The sequence below is a fragment of the Microtus oregoni genome, unplaced genomic scaffold (genome assembly GCF_018167655.1).
Source record: "Microtus oregoni isolate MIOR12 unplaced genomic scaffold, Mior012 000011F_ref0000422, whole genome shotgun sequence".
NCBI lineage: Eukaryota > Metazoa > Chordata > Mammalia > Rodentia > Cricetidae > Microtus > Microtus oregoni.
The window spans coordinates 51,066,284-51,086,285 of NW_024543070.1; the positions used below are offsets into that span (position 1 = coordinate 51,066,284).

The following is a 20,002-nucleotide window of genomic DNA, read 5'->3' on the forward strand; positions in this document are numbered from 1 at the left end:
ACGCCAGAAAGAATTCCAAGGGCTGGGAGGCCAGCTCTTAGCAAATACTAGGGGTCGCGGTGTTTACTGCCCAGCACCTACCACATCCTGTGCTTTCTTTTCTTACTGCAGTAAGAAAACACAACAACAAAAAGATTCAAGGGAAGAGCTTCAAAATGCTTGAGTTGCAGTTCAAGGCAGCAGGAGCTGAAGCAGTTAGCTACATTCCAGACAGACAGGAGAGAGAGGTGGATCAATGTACGCAGAGAAGGCTGAGCTTGCTCGCTTTACTTTTACAGCCCAGATCCCAGAGTCCTCCTTCTCATGCCAATTAAAGTAATCAGGGAAATCCCTCACAGGCATGTCCAGAAGCCCATCTCTCAGGTGATTGTAGATCTTGCTAAATTTAAAACACTAACCATTGCACCCTTCTAAAAGCAAAACAAAGCAAAAAAAAAAAAAACCCAAAAAACAGGTAATTAAAAACTATGTACTCAAAAGAATAAAAAAAGTGTGAAGAAAATATAAAAACAAGAAACCACCAAGTGCACCAATAGACTACATAATGTTTCAAGAAAAAAAGGACCAGAAGTTTGCTTGAAAAGACTTCCCAAACCTGAGAGGAATACACAGAAATTCAAGTTCAAAGGACCCCAAAAAGTCTAGAAGTTGCCCAGCATCTATAAAGGTCCAGAATATAGAAGACCATACTGTGATACATCAAAATTGTTGAAAATCAAAGAACACAGAGAATATTAAAGCCACCAAGAAAATCAACTAATCACATACAAGGAAACTCCCGTTATATTTTTCACAGATTTCTTAAATCTTACATACTAGATGGAAATAAATACATTCTAAGTGCTGAAGAGAAAACTGCAAGCCAATATATCCAGCCAAACTTCCCTTCAAAATGGAAGGAGAAGCTGGGCAGTAATGGCACATGCCTTCAGTGCTTGGGAAGAGGCAAATTGAGTTTGAGGCAAGCCTGGTCTACAAAGCGAGTTCCAGGGCAGCAGAACTGTTACACAGAGAAACCCTGTCTTGAAAAAAAGACAAACAAAACTGGCAGGAGAGATGGCTCAGTGGATAAGAGCACTAGCTGCTCTGCCAGAGGTCCTGAGTTCAATTCCCAGCAACCACATGGTGGCTCACAACGATCCATAATGAGATCCAGCCACCATGGAAAGAAAACAGAAATCAATGACAGTACAAAAATCAGAAAAATGTATACATATATGGTAATAAAACTGTATTCTAAAATGAACAATCAGTCAAAGAAAAAATTATCAGAAAAAATTAGGGAAATTAAGAATGTTGAGGCAAATGAAAATACTGGAGACTGAATGAAACATGATATTCAGCAAAATTAGTACTGAAGATAATTATATTATTAACTACATATGGTTTTTGTTTGCTTGTTTTAAAAGCCAGCTCTGGGACTGGACAGATGGCTCAGCAGTTAACAGACATACTGTGCACACGTGTGTGTACGCACACGCACGCAAATTTTTTAATCTTTAAAAAAAAGAGGGTGGGAGGAAATCAGGCTTAGTAACATACATCTTCAATAACCCCAGTACTGAGAAAATAGAGGCAGGAAGGAATATCTATCTACAAGTTGAGGGCCAGCATAGCAAATTCCAGGATAACCTAAAATATGAGAAATATGCAAAAAACTTAATCCAAGGTTATCAGAAGAAAAAAAGTATAGCAGAAATAAATAAAATTTAGTGAAGAGAATACAAGAAACAACAAAATCAGAAGCTAGGAATGTATAGTGATATTTATCTGTCTTTTAATAAATAAAGCTTACTTGATGATCAGAATGCAAAGCTAAGCCACTAGAGGCCAGGGAGTGGTGGCCTTTAATCCCAGGACTCCAGAGACAGAGGTAGAGAGATCTCCATCTCCGTGAGTTCATGGCTACCCTAGGCTACACAAAATCGATCCAGAAACAGATCCAAGTGGTGGTGGCTCACACCTTTAAATCCAGCACTAGGGAGGTGGAGACAGGAGTGATATGGCTGGGCGGAGAGAGGAATAAAATGGGGAAGAGACAGGAACTCACTGGAGTGTGGAGTCTGAGGTTTGGTGGAGACACAGTGCAGTCTGGGCAGTCTGAACACTGGTAGAAGTAAAAGGTCTCTCTAGTGGCTTATTGCTCTGCCTCTCTGATCTTCAGCTGTAACCCCAATATCTGTCTCAGGGGTTTTTGTGCTACAGGTATGTACATCAGCTAAGGCTTGTCAAGGATATAGCAAGGTCTTGGGCTAAATCTCTAATATAAAAAAGGAAAATACTTCTAAGTACCAAGTGGAAGAGTTTTGAAAATTTTTATTATTTACTTTTTGATATTATAATTATAGTTTCTCACAGACTTTTTTTTTTACTAACTGTTGTTTATACATCTATTTAATTTTTTAAATTGAATCAAATAGAGGGAGCACACAAGTTATATGCATGTGAGTGCAGATGCCTGCAGTAGCCAAGAGAGCTTTATACTCCCTGGAGCTGAAATACCAAGCAGTTATGATCTGTTCTACATGCCTGCTGGGATCCTAACTCGGGTCCTCTGTGATAGGTATTCTGAAGATCCCAACACTTTGCAAGAACAGTATGCACTCTTTATTGCTGAACAATCCCCTCCAGGTCTTCAGGCTGCAGGCTGAAGTTTTAAAAAGAAAAATATATACATACTACAAACTCTTAACAACATTGGGGGGAAAGGACTTAAAGAGACAGTATAACTGAAATCATTTAGAACTGTACGCCAACAAACTGGATGGACAATCTGAAAGAACAGAATCAATTCCTTAAAACAATCAATTCAATGAGACTAAATGAAATGAGTCATTTCAAAACAAATCTAAGCAAAGCAGAGCTTATGCCTTTGACTCCAGCACTTGGGAGGCAGAGTGGTCTACAGAGCTATCTCTAGGACAACCAAAGCTACAGAGAAACTGTCTTGAAGGAAAAAAAAAAGGAAAGTCAGGCGGTGATGGTGCTCACCTTCAATCCCAGCACTTGGAGAACAGAGGCAGGTGGATCTCTGTGAGTTCGAGGACAGCCTGGTCTACAAGAGCTAGTTCCAGGACAGACTCCAAAGCTACAGAGAAATCCTGTCTCAAAAAACCATAAAAGGAAAAGAAAAGAACATCTAAACAGACATAATAAGATTGAATAATCAAGCCGGGAGGTGGTGGCACACGCCTTTAATCCCAGCACTTGGGAGGTAGAGACAGGTGGATCTCTGTGAGTTTGAGGCCAGCCTGGGCTACAAGAGTGAGTTCCAGGTCAGGCTTGAAAGCTACAAAGAAACCCTGTCTCGAAAAAAGAAGAAGAATAAAAAAAAGATTTACTAATCAAAAAACTTTACAGGGCTGGACAAACTGCTTAGCTGGTATGAGTACTGGCTGTTCTTCTAGAGGACCCGTGCAAGCTTGGCAGCATACAACAGCAGAACTGACACCCTCTTCTAACCTCTGTGAGCACCATACTGCGAGCAAAACCACATAGCCAGGTGGTGGTGGCTCAGGCCTTTAATCCCAGCATCCAGAAGGCAGAGACTGGCAGATATCTGTAAATTCAAGGTCAGCCTGGTCTACAGAGTGAGTTCCAGGAGGGAGAAACCCGGGTCCCAGCAACCACCACATGGTGGCTCACAACCACCTAAAATGAGATCTGGTGCCCTCTTCTGGCCTACAGGCAGGATACTGTATAAATAAATAAATCTTAAAAAAAAAAAAGGTAAAAAGAAAAACCCATACACATAAATTAAAAGCAAAACAAATTTCCAAAAGGGCTGGGGAGATGACTCAGCAGTTAAGAGCATGTACATACTCTTCCAGAGAACCCAAATTTAATTCCCAACATACTGTAGAGACCTGCACTCATGTGCATATTCCCCCATAATTAAAAATAATAAAAATAAAATATAAGAACAACAGCAAAGCCCAGGAAGCCCATGGTTCACTAGAACGTTTCCCTCAAGCAGTCCCAAGCAGTCCAGCATTCTCAAACTCTTTCAAAGCTGGGAATCTACAATCCCAGTACACAGGAAGCTAAAGTAAGATGATCTCAATGGAAAAAGTACGGTTTCTTCAACAAATGATTTTGGAAGCACTGAATATCCACATCAAAAGAATTCAGAGATGTTGACTTCGCCCATACAAAAAAATTAGCAACAACAAACCAAATAGGTAGAAGACATAAGACAATAAAACTCCTAAAATACAGGAAAGAATACTACTACAGTGGGATGGATAGCTTCTTGGCTATGACACCTAATAAAAACTATTAAAAGCAAAAACAGTAAGAATCATTATGTGAGACATTAAACTTCTCTGAAAAAAATTTAGCTGGCATAGTGGTACTCCTTTAATCCCAGCCTGGGATCTCTTGAGTTTGAGGCAGCCTGGGCTACAAACCAAGTTCCAAGACAGCCAGGACTACACAGACACTCTGTCTCAAAACAGAAACTTAAGACACAGCAGAGTAGAAAGGCAGCCCATGGGATAGGATATCTTAGCACACCTCTCTTAGCACCTCTCAGTTACCTCCTGGATCCCAAAATGTCAATCAACATTATAAGACAACAAGCTAGAAACAGGAGGAAAAATTGTTTTTCTTTTGAAAAGGAAAAAAGTCTTCTGATTAAACACACACACACACACACACACACACAAAACCAATGAGGCAACTATTGACTAGCATGCATGAGGTCTTAAACTCAACCCCCAAAGGTAGCAAAACAAAACAAACAGTCTGAAAATACAGACACACCAGCATTAAATTTCAGTCTTTTTCAAGTTGTTTCTTACTCTATCATAAAAACAACATTACCAACAAATTCTCTAATCACTTACTACCAGATGCATCCTTACCTGGCTCAGGGAGCTTGGTCTGTGGTGTCAAATTGGGAATTCCTGTCTCTTTTTCCCCATCACCCATGCTAACACTGGATTTATCACAAACATTTAGGCGTGGCCCAACTGAATCCGAGTGGCCAACATGATTGGGATCTGCTGCTGAGTCCTCAAGTATGCTTGTAGGAGGAGCTCGTGGTTCCAAATAGTCATCCCGCCCCTTCGGCACAGAGTCACCAGGAAGCAAGGCTCCAAAGGCACCCTCAGAGTTTTCTTTCTCCCTAAATCTATTAGTGCGTTTTCCAGGCTTAGGGCGCCTTTGGTTTAATCGCTGCCACCGCTTTTTAGGCACCACTTGATTAACACCATGGGGTCCATCATTCTCACCCTTCATTTCAGACTCCAGCTCTGGGCCTTTCCTGTTCTCAGAAGAAGGGTCTTTTTCAAGAACTTTATCAGGGTCGGATTGTTTAACCTGGCTATCAAAATGTACATCAGAAAAATGGCCATCTTCCTTTCTTAAATGGCCCATCTGCTGAAGAGGCTCTTCTTTACCAGGATCCTCAGCCCCACCCCTTGATGGGCCATTCACTAAACTTGCACTTTCTTTGTCTCCCAGCAGGTTAGCGCCAATGCTCACGGCTGGAGGTCGATTCAACTTTCTTTTCCGCTGGGTCTTTAAGGTTTTTGGGTTTATTGGGGGTTTTGCCATCTGGGCTGAAACTGCTTCTCTCAATTTGGACGATGGCTTTGCTCGGCCACAGCTGCGCCTTGGAATACAGTTTGTGCGACTTCTACCACAAGCAGGGTCTCTTTTGTCAGAAGCTAAGCCAGGCAAAGAAGACAATTCTCCAGACAAGGCAGAGTCACCCTCACTAGAATTCAGTCGGACAGCATCTTGAGTACTATCTCCAGTTTTTTCAGAATTGTGTGTGGAACCTCCTAACAGCAAAACCTTTGATGTCCCTACAGGGCTACTAGTAGAACAGTCCCCACGATCTGGAGTACGGTAGGAAGCCAGATTTTGAGCAGTCATCAACCGTTGCTCCTTAGTCTTACTATCGTGCATGTCTTTCAGCATCATTAGCAATGTACTAAATTTGTAGTCTGGTTCAATAGGTATATGATTCTGACTAGAAGCAGAAGAAAACAGTAATGGCTTTGATGACTTTGATGTTCCAGAGTCGCTGACATCCTCACTTAACGATCTGTAGGAGAGTTCCTTCAACTCTGACAGAACATGTTTCACCACCGCTGTTTCTATGTCATTTGAATCTCTGGTTTTCTCATGCATATTATTCAGTAGTTTTAGGCCCTCTACTTTCCCACTTTTGGATATGCTGGCCAAAGGAGAGCCTTTGGTATCAGAAGAACAACATTTCAAGTTGAGGTCCTCATTTGTAGCCGAGGATTCTGCATCAGCTGGGTTTTCTTTATGCTTGCATTTTATACTGCGGAACTTGGGCTGTCTGCTTTTTAAAGGTAACAGAGTTTGATTTAGAGCCCCACCCTTTGTCAAGGAGTTATCACTACAAATGCTTGGTGATGCACTGAATTTTGGAGTAAGACTGTCATTTCTAAATTCTGGTTGGGGTTTAGGAACAGGAGTACAGACTTTAAGATCAGAACGATCAACCTGAGACATCTCAGCAGTTCCAGGTTCCACTGTCTTGGCAGAATCCATTAAGAGATCTGTATGTGAATTAGTGATAAGGGACTTCTGTTTTTCTTTTACTCTGTTTGTGGCAGGATATTTAGAATACTTTGTTTCATTTTTGTGCATGGGTAAAGCACTCTCTGTCCTATCAAAAGCATCTGTAATTTCTACGACACTGTTATCAAATTCTGGGTTGTGTTCTATAGGATCCAGATCACTGTTCCCATCATCAGAAGTGGTACATACACTAATAGAATCAGTTCGCTTTTCCTCATCACCAGCTCCAATATAGCAGAGCTGTACTTTTGAGCTGCACACCAGGCCTGGCTGGAGTTTCTTTTTCTCGACACAATGCTTAGAGATCAAAGCACTCTCAGACAAACCTGATAAAGAATCACAATTTGAAGTCTCAAAATCTGCCTTATCAGTGCTCTGCACACATGAAGAAAGGAGGAAATTTCCTGGTGCAGTTTTAGACCCTGTGAGGCTGTTTGCTATCCTGGAAAGTTCATTTGAAGCCTGTTTATCAGACACACTACCAGAGATGAAGTTTAGGCCAAGGTTCTCTGGAATTTTTCCCCTCCGTTCCTCTTTATGTGCTTCAAATGACAGGAGGCCCTTTTTCACACTAGTCCTTTTTATATTTTCAGAGCTTTTTCTAGCTCGAGACTTGTCACAGGGCTTTTCCTTTTCATCTGCAGAATGTTCAGAATCAAAAGCCAGAGACTTCAGGCAGCCATTAAGCAACAGGTCATGTTCTGATTCAGGGTCATTTGTACAGTCCTCAAATAGCATAGCTTCTTCACGGTCCAACTTGATTGAACTGGTGACACATTTTTGGTTCTTAGATCCTTTGGGAACATCATATTGCTCAGCAAGACCAACGCTGGCTTCCCATTTGCTCAAAATTTTCTGAGGAACCTTAAAAGAAAAATAAGAATATCAATAATTCCAAAAAGAAAGAGGGAAGGAAAAACAGGGAGATAATAAGCATTTTAAATCATAAGCAATCTAGAACCTGTCTTTCAGGGTTTTTTGTTGTTGTTTTTGTTCTTTTTTCATCCTTGAATCTCTGTAATATTATTTGGCAAAGTTCTACCTAACAGTTACTATTCACAAATAATTAATACTTGGAATGCTCCCCAACGCATAAAACATAAGGTCACTGGACAGGTAGCTTCCTCCTATAATGGACTACACTGACCATTTCACCAGTTTCAGACATGACCACACATATATCTGTGCTTATGTTAGTGATCGAAGTAAATCAGGTTTCCAAAACAGGAAACCCCGAGTGAATTCTTCTAAAGATAGCTAAAATAAATCTACACAGCTAGAACTCAACACAAAACCTGATCTCTTCCCACAGCTGCCATGCAGGGGGGGAACAGTGACAATGGCAAAAAGCAGTTAAACTTGCATCCTAACAACTGCATACACAAATATTTTGAGAAGATAACCTTATATTAAGTATTTTATAATTCTAAACATTAGAATACTTATAAAGTACAAGTTGCTATAGCATCTTAAGAGATGAAGACAACTAGGCAGTGGTGGCACACAGCTTTAATCTCAGCACTCAGGAGGCAGAAGCAGGTGGATCTCTGTGAGTCTGAGACCAACATGGTCTACAGAGCAAGTTCCAGGACAGCCAGGGCTACACAGAGAAACCTTGACTCGAAGAAAAAAAAAAAAAACACAACAATAAACAAAAACCACCACCTTTTGGGTTGGGTTTAGTGGCATGCCTCTAATCCTAGCATTCCAAGGCAAAGGCAGGTAGATCAGAGTATAAAGCCAATCTGGTCTACATATTGACTCAGCAATTTCAGGACAGTAAGATAAACCTAGTGTGGTGTCACATGCCTGTGTTCTGAGCATTCTTGAAGACTGTGTGGCAAGAGACCTGCCAAGTCTGAGACCTACCTGGGCAACGAAAAAAAACAAAACAAACAAAATAACCTCTACACACACAGACAAAGAGAAATGCTCACGATTAAAATATAGGTAGGTATGAAACTACAAAATTGAAAACTGGCAAAGAATAAAACTACTAAAAAGCTTTATCAAAGCTGGATACTATGGTAATATTTCTCTAACTTCAGCACCTGAAGAGCCAAGGCAGGAAAGCCTGAGGTGAAGAATAAGAACCTATCTCAAATAAACAAATATAAAATCATTTCTCATTTTTAAGAGAAATAATTAGTATTCAGGGCAATTAGAATATTTCATTTTTATTTTCTTGTCCAGCCCTACGGAATAAATCAAAGAATGTATGTTTAGTAGGCAAGAGCTGTCCCAATGAGTAAGATCTTTAGCTCTAATTCTAATGACCATTTTCTACTTTTATAAAAGATAGCCAAAAAAGGTAGATAGAATCACTTCTCAAAAAACTCGGCATAGCCGGGCGATGGTGGCGCACGCCTTTAATCCCAGCACTCGGGAGGCAGAGGCAGGCGGATCTCTGTGAGTTCGAGACCAGCCTGGTCTACAAGAGCTAGTTCCAGGACAGGCTCCAAAACCACAGAGAAACCCTGTCTCGAAAAACCAAAAAAAAAAAAAAAAAAAAAAAAAAAAAAAAAAAAAAAAAAAAACAAAACTCGGCATAAAGTTGTATGAAACTAGCCACAGCTGATCCCTACAAAATATTTGACTTTCTAACGTTCTTCAGATAGCCTACTAACCAAAGGTAATAGGATAGATCAAATCTATATAATGCTGTTTCTTCCATAAGAAGATAATTTCTGAGAGGTCCTTTTGTTTAGATTGTCTTTACCTTATGCCTATATCCTTTTTCTTTCTGTTTCCCTCTTCTCCTAAGGACAGGTAGTTCTTCAAATTGATGCCTGCCTTCAAACATGACGATTGCTTTTCCAGCCACCCAGGCTTTTTCAGTAGGATCTCCAAAAGCCTCCACGTAGTATTCTCGATAGGGCCTCCTATTGGCGACTAGATGAGGACAAAAAAGAAAGTGTCATTACTTCAAAGATACTCAATGTCAAGATAACAGCCAAACCTCCTACTGCCATAGGAGCCTCTGGGACATTCAGATTGCTCAGCAGGTAAAGACACTTGGCACCAAACCTTACAAATTGAGTTCAACTTGAGTTTGGTCTCTAGAAAGCACAGGATTAAAGAGCACTGAGTCCTGCAAGGAGTTAGAGCATTTGTTGAGTATGTAAGGCCCAAATATATATCCAAACCACGCTGAGTGGCTAGAGAGACGGCTCAGCTGGTCCAGAGGACCTAAGTTCAATTCTTAGCACCCAGATCAGGCAGCTCACAATCTCCTTTAATTCCAGTTTCAGGGAATCCAACACCCTCTTCTGCCTTCAGTGAGCCTCCTCAAACACACATATGCACAAAAGAATTTTTGAGATGACTAAACATAGTTCAGCAGTTAAAAGCTGTGCAGCTCTTGAAGAGGATCCCAGCACTCAAACCTGGTTACTCCCAATTGCCTACAACTCCATCTCTGAGGAACCCAATGCTCTGATCTCCACAGACCTGGACACTCATTACCCCACCACCACCACCACCACACACACACAAACATATAATTAAAATAAATCTCAAAAAAAAAAAAACCCTTAAAATAAAAAAGAAAAACCATGTTGATTCCAGAACTGGAAACATGGCTCAGCCATTAAGAACACTGGCTGTTCTTCCAGAGGACTAAGATTTGGTTTATAGCATCCATGTGGTGGCTAACAACTATATCCCAAGTTTCAGGGGATCTGATACCCTTTTCTGGCTTCCACATAAAAAATACATCATAAAAAAAAAATAGGTAGGCCAGGCACATAGTGCATACCTTTAATCTCAGTACTTGGGGAGTAGAAACTGGTCAATCTCTGTTGAGTTAGAAGCCAGCCTGGTTTACAGAGCCTGTATCAAGTCAGCCAGGACTACAAAGTAAGACCTCATCTCAAAAACAACAAAATGAAAACCATGATGAACAAAGATGAAAAGAGTGGGTTAAATCTAAAAATGAATGATAAATAGCCCTGATTGAGGACGTGGCTCAGTTGGCAAAGCTTATGCTTCATGTATGTATCCCTGAATTCAATCCCCAGGACCACACACACACACACACACACACACACACACACACACACACTGGGGGGATGGACAGACACAGAGCGACTGGGACATAACTTCGGTACAGTTAGTTTAGTAGTTCTTCAATTCCCAATACCACATACTTCCAGCACTTGGAAGGTAAAGACACACAAGTGCCACAAGTTCAAAACCATTCTGGACGCGAAACAAAAAAACAGCAAGTCAGAGAGATAAGCACCTAAGTCAAGTCGGCTTACCTGAGTTCAATCCTCAGGACCTATGTGATAGAAAGAAGTTCCCACAGCTGTCCTATGACAGCCACACACACTGTACACACAGTGGTACACAATCTCTTACTAAAAGATCTTTTCCCTGAGGTAAGGTCTTCCTAGGCTAGTCTTAAACTCAGTTTCCCCTGCCTTGGCATAAACAAAAGTGTTAGAATTCCTCAGAAGCCTACAACACCAGCATCCACATCCAGCACTAACTCCCAACTTCTACAGAGAGAACAATGACTGAAATAATTCAAACCACAAGAAGGTGGTGGCACATGCCTTCTGCACTAGAGCAGCGGATAGGCAGGTCTCTGTGAGCTCAAGATTAGCCTGGTCTATAGAGTGACAGCCAGAAATACAAAGTGAAATCGTCTCAGAAAAAAGAAAGACCTTATTTAAAACTAAGTCTGGGCTAAACTAAAACTAAAACTGGGCTGGGTTTGTGCTCTTGGGAGACAAAGGTAAGCAGATCTCTTTAAGTGTAAAGCCAGCTTGGTCTATAGAAGACTTGCAGGCTAGCCAGAGCTACAGTGAGAATCTGTCTCAAAGAAAAAGAAGAAAAAAAAATTTTTTTTTTAAATCCACCTAAATCAAGGTTAGTGATATCTGCCTGTAATCCAGAATTCACAGTAATCCAAACTACACAGAAATTCTGAGCTCAGTCTTGGCTACAAGATACTGTATCAAAAACAAGAGATGGCTCAGAGGTTAAGAGCACATACTGCTCCTGCAGGGAACTCAAGTTCAGTTCCCAGCACTCACTCTGCAAGCCCAGCAGCCACCTGGAATTCTAGTTGCAGAACTCTGCCTTTCTTTCTCACCCTCTGGCCCCACCAGTACTGGTGTTAGAGAAGTTAGCACAGTGCCTAGACTTCTCTGGGTACTGAGGATTAAACTTCAGTCCTCCTGCTTTGAAAGGAAAGCACTTTACTTTCCATCCCCAGTCCCAAAATCTGTGTTTTCTAACACAATTTGAAATACTTACCCTAGGCCGGATGGTGGTGGCACACACCTTTAATCACAGCACTCGGGAGGCAGAGGCAGGTGGATCTCTGTGAGTTCGAGGCCAGCCTGGTCTACAGAGCGAACTAGCTCCAGGACAGGCTCCAAAACTACAGAGAAACCCTGTCTCAAAAACCAAACACAAAAAAACAAAAACAAAAAAATACTTACTCTAAGGGGGAAGAAAGAAAAATCACTGTTTTTATATATTGCACTTACACTACACTGTAATTTTTATACATCAACTAAGAACTGGCATAACTCTAACTGCTAAATCTAAGTATATAGTTTCATTATACTTAAATTTCCAGTAGGTTTGAAATTTTTCAAAGAAAAGTTGAAGGAAAGAACTGTACTGCTATGAATAGGGGTTGGCAAGCTAGCTCAAGCAGGTAAAGCACTTGTGGTCAAAACTAGCCACCTGAATTCAATCACTAAGAAACATAGTGACACCCCCAAGTCCTCTGACCTCCACACATGCCCCATGACATGTGTACCTAATACATGTGCATACATGAATACACACACATAATTGTAAAATTAAGTACTGCAACATCTCTTATGGGCTACTGGACAATGGTGGTAACATAAACAGTAAGCACACACAGGAAAAATGGAGCCATCACTGCAAATGTTCATTCAGTAAGGTCTTTTGAACTCAACTGATTATGGCTTGTCATGAACTACAAAAACAAGAAAACAAAACTGAAAATATAGAAATCTGGAAAAAGAAACAAGAACTAACTAGCCATGAGTTCACTTTTCTAAAATACAACAGAGGTCTCAGAAAGTACTTTTTTGGGGGGTAGGGGTGTTTCGAGACAGGATTTCTCTGCTTAACAGTCCTGGCTGTTCTGAAACTTGCTGTGTAGACCAAGCTGGCCTCAAACTCAGAGATCCACCTGCCTCTGTCTCCCAAGTACTGGGATTAAAGGCATGTGCTACGCTGCTGCCCAGCTAGAAAGTATGGCTTTAAAGAGTTTTAACTTTTATACCCCTTCCCCCAATTCCCACCCATGGTTTCTTTCTGCCAGTAAACAAGCATGCTCTTGGTTCTGATCAGAACTTTTTGTTGTTATTTTGTTTTATTTGAGGTAGGATCTCAGACAGACCAGACTGTCCTGAAACTTAGTGCGTAATCAGGGATGGTCCTGAACTTCTGATCCCCGCCTTCTAACCCCTAAGTACAGACTCGTGCCATTTACTCAGGACTGAGGAGTATCCTGACTGCTTCACTCATGCTAGGCGAGAACTCTACAAACTTGAGCACTACGGGCCCATAGAGTGAATTTTTAAAAATTATTTACAGAACATTTATTAGTTTTCATAGTGAAACACACAGGTAAGACCTTACAGCCCTTTACCCTATGAGTGGAAAATAACTAATTTTAACATTTCTAGACCAATATAAGATGCTAATTTCAGTATAACACCAACACAACACTTAAGAGTGAACTTCTGTTTTGTTTTGAGACAAACTTTAAAAACTCTGTAATTTTGGAACCTGTAATTTTGGAATCCTGGAACTAGCTCTTGTAGACCAGGCTGGCCTTGAACTCACAAAGAACCACCTACCTATGCCTCCCAAATGCTGGGATTAAAGGTGTATGTCACCACTGCCCAGTTTAGAGTGGAACTTCTTAAAAAGTTTTTAAAAACACTATCAAACTGACCCTCTTCAATGGCAGCACATTCATCCTAGAATATTACACAGAACTTTTTTATCAACATTACAGGCACTGAATGATTTGCTACCTTCAACCTCTCAGGAGCAAAAAACATGCCGCTTTCTGTTCCTAAAGCAAATCACTTCCACCCTAAGTAGTTCTAATGTAATCTCCCAATGATCACAAAGTAAGAGAGGTTTACTGTGATTGTCTAGTATGTGAAAGGTCCAAGGGTAAGTTCCCAATACCACCAAAAATACCAACCTAAAAAGGAAAGCACTGGGGCTTGAGAGAAGCCTCAGTATTTAAGAGCACCAACTGCCATGCAAGAGGATTCAATCGCCAGCAGGGGCCAACATCCATTTGTAACTACAGTTCCATGGGATCCTACCCTCTCTTGGGGCTGGAGAGATGATGGTTCAGGGGTTAAGAGCACTGCTCTTCCAGAGGACCAGGGTTCAAGTCCCACTACCGACATGGCAGTTCGCAACTATCTGTAGTTCTAGTTCCAAGGGATCTGACACCCTCATACAGACATGTAGGCAGATAAAACACTAATGCACATAAAATAAAAAGAAATTATTAAAAAAAAAAAATCCTGGGCTGGAGAGATGGCTCAGTGGTTAAGAGCATTGCCTGCTCTTCCAGAGGTCCTGAGTTCAATTCCCAGCAACCACATGGTGGCTCACAACCATCTGTAAAGGGGTCTGGTGCCGTCTTCCGGCCTGCAGGCATACACACAGACAGAATATTGTATACATAATAAATAAATAAAAAATATTAAAAAAAAAAAAAAAAAAATCCTACCCCCTCTTCTGGCCTCAATGAGCACTTCAGCACGCATGCTGCAAAGACAAACAAGCAGGCAAAACACTCATATACATAAAATAATAAAATTCTGAAGGCTAAAGAGATGGCTTATAGGTTAAGAGCACTTCTTAAGTTTTGAAGACGACACAGGTTAGGTTCCCAGCACCTACACGTAGGCTCACAACCACCTAAACTCCAGTCCCAAGGAATCTAACACCCTCTTCTAAACACTGTGAGCATCAGGGCCCAAGTGATGTGCATACATACATATAAGAAAAATGTTCATACATATCAAACAAACAAACAAACTAATATAAAATCTTTCCAAAAAAACTGAAAAAGCAAGCACTAGAGGACTGGAGAGATAACTCAGTGGTTAACAGCACTGGTTGCTCTTTCAGGATTCAGGTTCAATTCCCAGTACCTACATAACAGCTCACAACTATGACCCCAGTTCCAGGGGATCCAACACTATTTAACAGACATACATCTAGCCAAAGGCCAAAGAATATAAAATACCCATAAATAAATCCTTTTTCAAAAGGGGCAAGCACTATAAGCAAAAATGCCCAGAATACTTCTTTTTTTCTACTTAAAATAATCCTTTTCTTAAAATTTTAGATACTAATCCCAGTTCGTTCTCCTTCCCCTCCTCCCACTTCCCCTTACCTTCCCTCCACCCCATTCCCCATCCACTCAGAGAGGGTGAAGCCTCCCATGGGGAAGTCAACAAAGTCTGTCATATCATCTTGAGGCAGAACCAAGGCCCTCCCCACTGTGTCTAGACTGAGCAAGGCATCCCTCCATAGGGAATAGGCTCCAAAAAGCCATTTCATGCACCAGGGATAAATAATGGTTCCACTGTCAGTGGCCAGAATGTTCCTGTATCAAAAGTTGATGACCCTGTTCGTATCACTGATTATAAGCCAACACTGTTTGTTTGGTATAATTCTCAGGAAATTATCTGTTTAATTATTAGCTGGCAGCTTCTCTCTTTTACTGGACTCTTAATTTCCCATAAGGATAATCAAAACGATCATTTTGTCAACTGTACCAGCATAGGACTCAACTTATATGATATAAATAGTATTTGAAAAATAAACAGCAGGGGCCCAATTAGCATACACAAAGAGAACTAAAATGAGTAAGAAACCAAAACTTAATCCCAGCACTCAAGGAATGTGATAACTAGTTTTATATCAACCTGACATGGGCTAGAGCCATATGGGAAAAGGAAACCTCAATTGAGAAAATGCCTCACTGGCACTGTAGGTAAGCCTGTGGTGCATTTTCTTGATTGATCATCAGTGTGGGAGGGACCAGCTCACTGAGCATGGTGCCATCTCTGGGAGGATGGTCCTGGGTGATGAGAGAAAGTTGACTAAGAAGTTAGTAAGAACACTGCTCCATGGTTTCTGGTTGTTCCTGTCTCAGGTGTTTGCCATGAATTCCTCAGTGACAAACATTTGTTACTTGAAAATGTAAAATGAAATACCCACACATCCCCACAGTGTTTAATCGCAGTACTAAAAACTCTAATAAAAGAAGAAGACAGATGCTAACAGATCTCTGTGAGTTAGAGGTCAGCCTAGACTACATAACATGTTGAGCATGGTGGTATACGCCTTTAATCCCAGCACTCAGGAGGAAGAGGCAGGTGGATCTCTCTGAGTTTGAGGCTAGATTGGTCTACAAAACAAGAACAGACAGGGCTATTTCACACAGAAGCCCTCTCTAGAAAAACCAAAAAGAAAGAAAGCAAAACTCTACAATGCAAGTAGAGTAACAGAAAAAACAACTCCAGTGCTGGCGAGCAGCTCTGCCATTAGGAGGACTTGCTGCTCTAACAGAGAACTTGAGTCTGACTCCCAGCACCACATGGTAGCTTACATGTGGTTAGTCATGAATCCAGGTCCCAAGGATCCAGTGCCCTCTTCTGGCCTCCATAGGTACTGGGAATAAACATGGTACAAAACACATAAGAGGAAAATAAAAATAAACCCTATAAAAAAATAAAAAAATAAATAAAAACAAGCAAACAAAAAACCCTGTAGGGGCGGGCTGGGCTGCAGAGATGACTGCTCTTCAAGAGAATATAGGTTTAATTCCCAGCACCCACATCGGTTAACCACTGTCTCTTAACACCAGATCCAGGAATTCCAACCCCTTGCATACATACATTTTGGGGGTTGGAAGTGGGTGGGGACATATTTGTTGTTCTTTGGGACAGTGTAATTCTGCAACAGAAGCAAGATAGTCACTAGTTTGAAGTCAAACTGGTCTACACAGCAAGTTCCAGACCAAGAATACATAACATCCTAGTCTTTTCAAAATATAAAAATAGGCATCTGCAGAGATGGCTAAACCATAAAGAGCACTTACAGCTCTTCTAGTACCAGAGTTTGAGCCCCAGAACCTACGGCTCACAAATGCCTGTAACTCCGGCTCAAGGATACAACGCCGCTGACCTTGAGTACTTGCCCTCACTTACACATACATAACTACAAATTATAAAAATAAGTAAGTAAATCAAATTTTAGACTTTGGCTTTAAGGAAAAATATCTGAGATAAACCAAGTGTGGTAGTTTGAATGTAATTGGCCCCCATAAGCTCAGAGGGAGTTTAGGAGGTGTGGCCTTGTCACTGTAAGGATGGGCTTTGCGGTCTCCTATGCTCAGGTTACACCTAGTTCAGTTCAATTCCTGTTGCCTTCAGATAAAGATGTATAACTCTCAGTTCCTTCTCCAGCACCATGTCTGCCTGCATGTTGCCATGTCCCGCCATGATGATAATGAACTAAACCTCTGAAACTCTAAGCCACCCAATTAAATGTTTTCCTTTATAAAAAATACCATGGTCATGAAGTCTCTTCACAGAAATAGAGACCCTGAGACACCAAGTAAGAAAAACAAATTGCAATAATCAAAGAAAAATATTCCAAATCAAGATTCTGTCACACTTGTTGAGGCAGAGTCTCATGTACCCCAATATTGGCCTCAAGCTCACTGTGCAGACAAGGAAAAGATAGAAATCCTTAGTCTCCTGCTTCCAATCCCCTAAAAGTCAGCAATTCTCAACCTATGGTTTATGACCCCTTTTGGGGTTGAATGACCCCTTTCACCGTCCCGGGCTAGATCATAACACCACATAAACTAGGTGGCACACACCTATATAATGCTCATGGAAGACAGAGGAAGATCAGATGATCAGTTCAAAGTCACCCTCGGATACATGAAATCCCATCTCCAACAAGTAAGAAGAGTGTAAAGGGGCTGGGAATATATTTTAATTGGTAAAGCTAAATTGCCATTTCCATTTTCCATTCTATACATACAGAATAGCTGAGAACTTTTATTTAAAACATAGTCTCAGGGCTGGATGAAGATGGCTCAGCAGATAAAGAGCACTGACTGCTCTTTCAAAGGTCCTGAGTTTAATTCCCAGCAACCACATGGTGGCTCAAATGAGATCTGATGACTTTTCTGTATACAGAATGCTGTATACATAGTAACAAAAAGAACAACAACAAACCATAGTCTCATTATATAGTTGTCCTCAAATTCATGATTCCTGCCTCAATCTTTAAAACCATGAGATTAACAGGCAAGTACCAAACATGCCTAGTGTAACAACTTTTAAATCTCAGAGTGCATAAACTAAAAAAAAAAAAAAAAACTAAAGAGGAAATTTGTTAACAATTCATAACAATGAATTATTTATTGCTAAAGTAACAAAACTCCTGAATTACACTGAAAGCAACTGCAAACCTATGATTACACATTGCATTTTATCACAAATTGTCAGCTATAAATGATTACCTTTCATTTTTGAGTGTGTATTAATCAATGGATCAGCACAAATCCTGCAGGGCCACCATGGGCGTCTCTTGAATTTTGCCCAAATGAGATCTCCAACTTCATATTTCAGTGGTGTAGACCTTTTCTTCGGTTGACACTTTAGACAGACAAAACATGGGGAATCAGTAAGAATACCATCCAACTAGAACTCTGAAAAGCCAATGCCTAAAAAATACAAAAGGAAAACGCAGCCAGGCCTAGCAAGATGGCTCCATGGCACCTGCCACAAAGTCAGACAACTTTAATTTGATCCCTGGAACTCAATGCAAAGAACAAACCCTCATAATATTACCCTCTCCAAATTAGCTATGTGGCACACAGCACCCACTCACATCCACAATAAATATTTCTAATGTTGATAGATTAAAAATCCAACACAAATTAGCCTGACTTAATTGTTCACAGTATAGTCTTTTAGAGTAATTTTCAATTAATATTTTACATTCTCATTACTATTCATAACAAAAAAAGATCCTAAAAGTACACAGAATATGGTGGTAAAAGTCTTTTAACTCTAGTATTTGGGAGGCAGAGGCAAGCATAGATCTCTGGAAGTTCAAGGTCAGCCTGGTCCACATAGTTCCAGATAGCTAGGACTACATAGTGAGATCCAGTCTCAAACAAAACAAAATCAAATCCTAGAAGTATAGGTCATAGCCATACTACTATACTCATGCCAATGCACCCAACCCTAAATTATCCCCATGATATACAAGGAAGATATACTAAATACTACACAGTACAACTCAGAACAACATTCAAATAGAATATAGTATAAATATAAATGAAGCTCTTAGGAACCGTTTACCGCAGAAGCCCAGGCCATATCCTTTCTCCAAAAATAACATGCTTGATTGACCTGGTATCTAACTGACCCATCCCAGCTCCCTGGTCCACGTTTCTAAACAGCACAAACTTCCTGCCTTCAGAGGAAATATTTTTTCCACAGGTCTGTGCTTTTATAATCTAGGAAAATACAAATATATATATTTTATTAAATTAAAATTTACATTTATGTATATATAAAAATGTATACATCTTGTATAATACAAAAACACACCAAGTATTTTGCAGAGGCCAAAGTACCTAGGCTACAAGGACTAAGAGCAACCTCCTCTGCCTCGGCTTAAGTCAAGAAGACACAAAACAAAACAGTATCACTTTGCCCTAAGGGCCATGTCTTTCAAAATGCGCTTAGAGAGCTCAACTGTCAGACTGCATTTTACTTCCTCCATGCCTGAAACTACCCCACATGGCGCTCCAGTGGTCAAGAAAGGACTCAATGAAATAATTCAAGTGGGGAATAATGCCCCTACTCAAAAGATACCAAAGGATGTGGCTCAGTCCAATACGTAAATTATCTCTAAACCTTAAGATTGCTTTCACATGGGGCTGGAACGGAAGCTCAATTAGGAGCATGCATACTCTTCCAGGACGGTGGTTTCATTGCCAACATACAGGGTAGCTTACAATCATCTGTAATTCTAGCTCCAGGGGCTTCAATGCTCTCTTCTGGTCCATGCTACCACCAAACAAACTGGTACACAGACAAACATGTGGAAAAACCCCCATAAACATTAAAAAAAACAAAAAACAAACTAAGACTTCTTTCACACGAAGTATGTAAAATAGAATGACCTAGGATGCTTCTAAATACTCAAGTATGTAAGTAAAATTCAAGTGAAAATAATACACTTACTTTTCCATCTTTATAGTCACCCAGGAGTTAGGAAAGAAATATAGCATTTCCTTTTTAAAAGCCCTCGAGAATCATTTTGCCAATCAAATAAGAAAGACTGTAACGTTAAAATTTGTTGATTGAAA

General features: G+C 40.5%; 1 protein-coding gene across 8 annotated transcripts in view; it reads right to left on the reverse strand.

Moving 5' to 3' along the window:
• The window catches only part of Nsd1 (nuclear receptor binding SET domain protein 1), a 107,111-nt gene that overhangs the window by 66,069 nt on the left and 21,040 nt on the right, over positions 1–20,002 (reverse strand). For all 8 annotated transcript variants that reach the window (XM_041660029.1, XM_041660034.1, XM_041660031.1 and 5 more), the window contains 3 exons: positions 18,140–18,275; positions 9,281–9,453; positions 4,866–7,425 (listed from right to left, as the gene is read on the reverse strand). In XM_041660029.1, the coding sequence (XP_041515963.1) occupies positions 4,866–7,425; positions 9,281–9,453; positions 18,140–18,275 (2,869 nt within the window). The remainder of the gene's footprint in view (positions 1–4,865; positions 7,426–9,280; positions 9,454–18,139; positions 18,276–20,002) is intronic.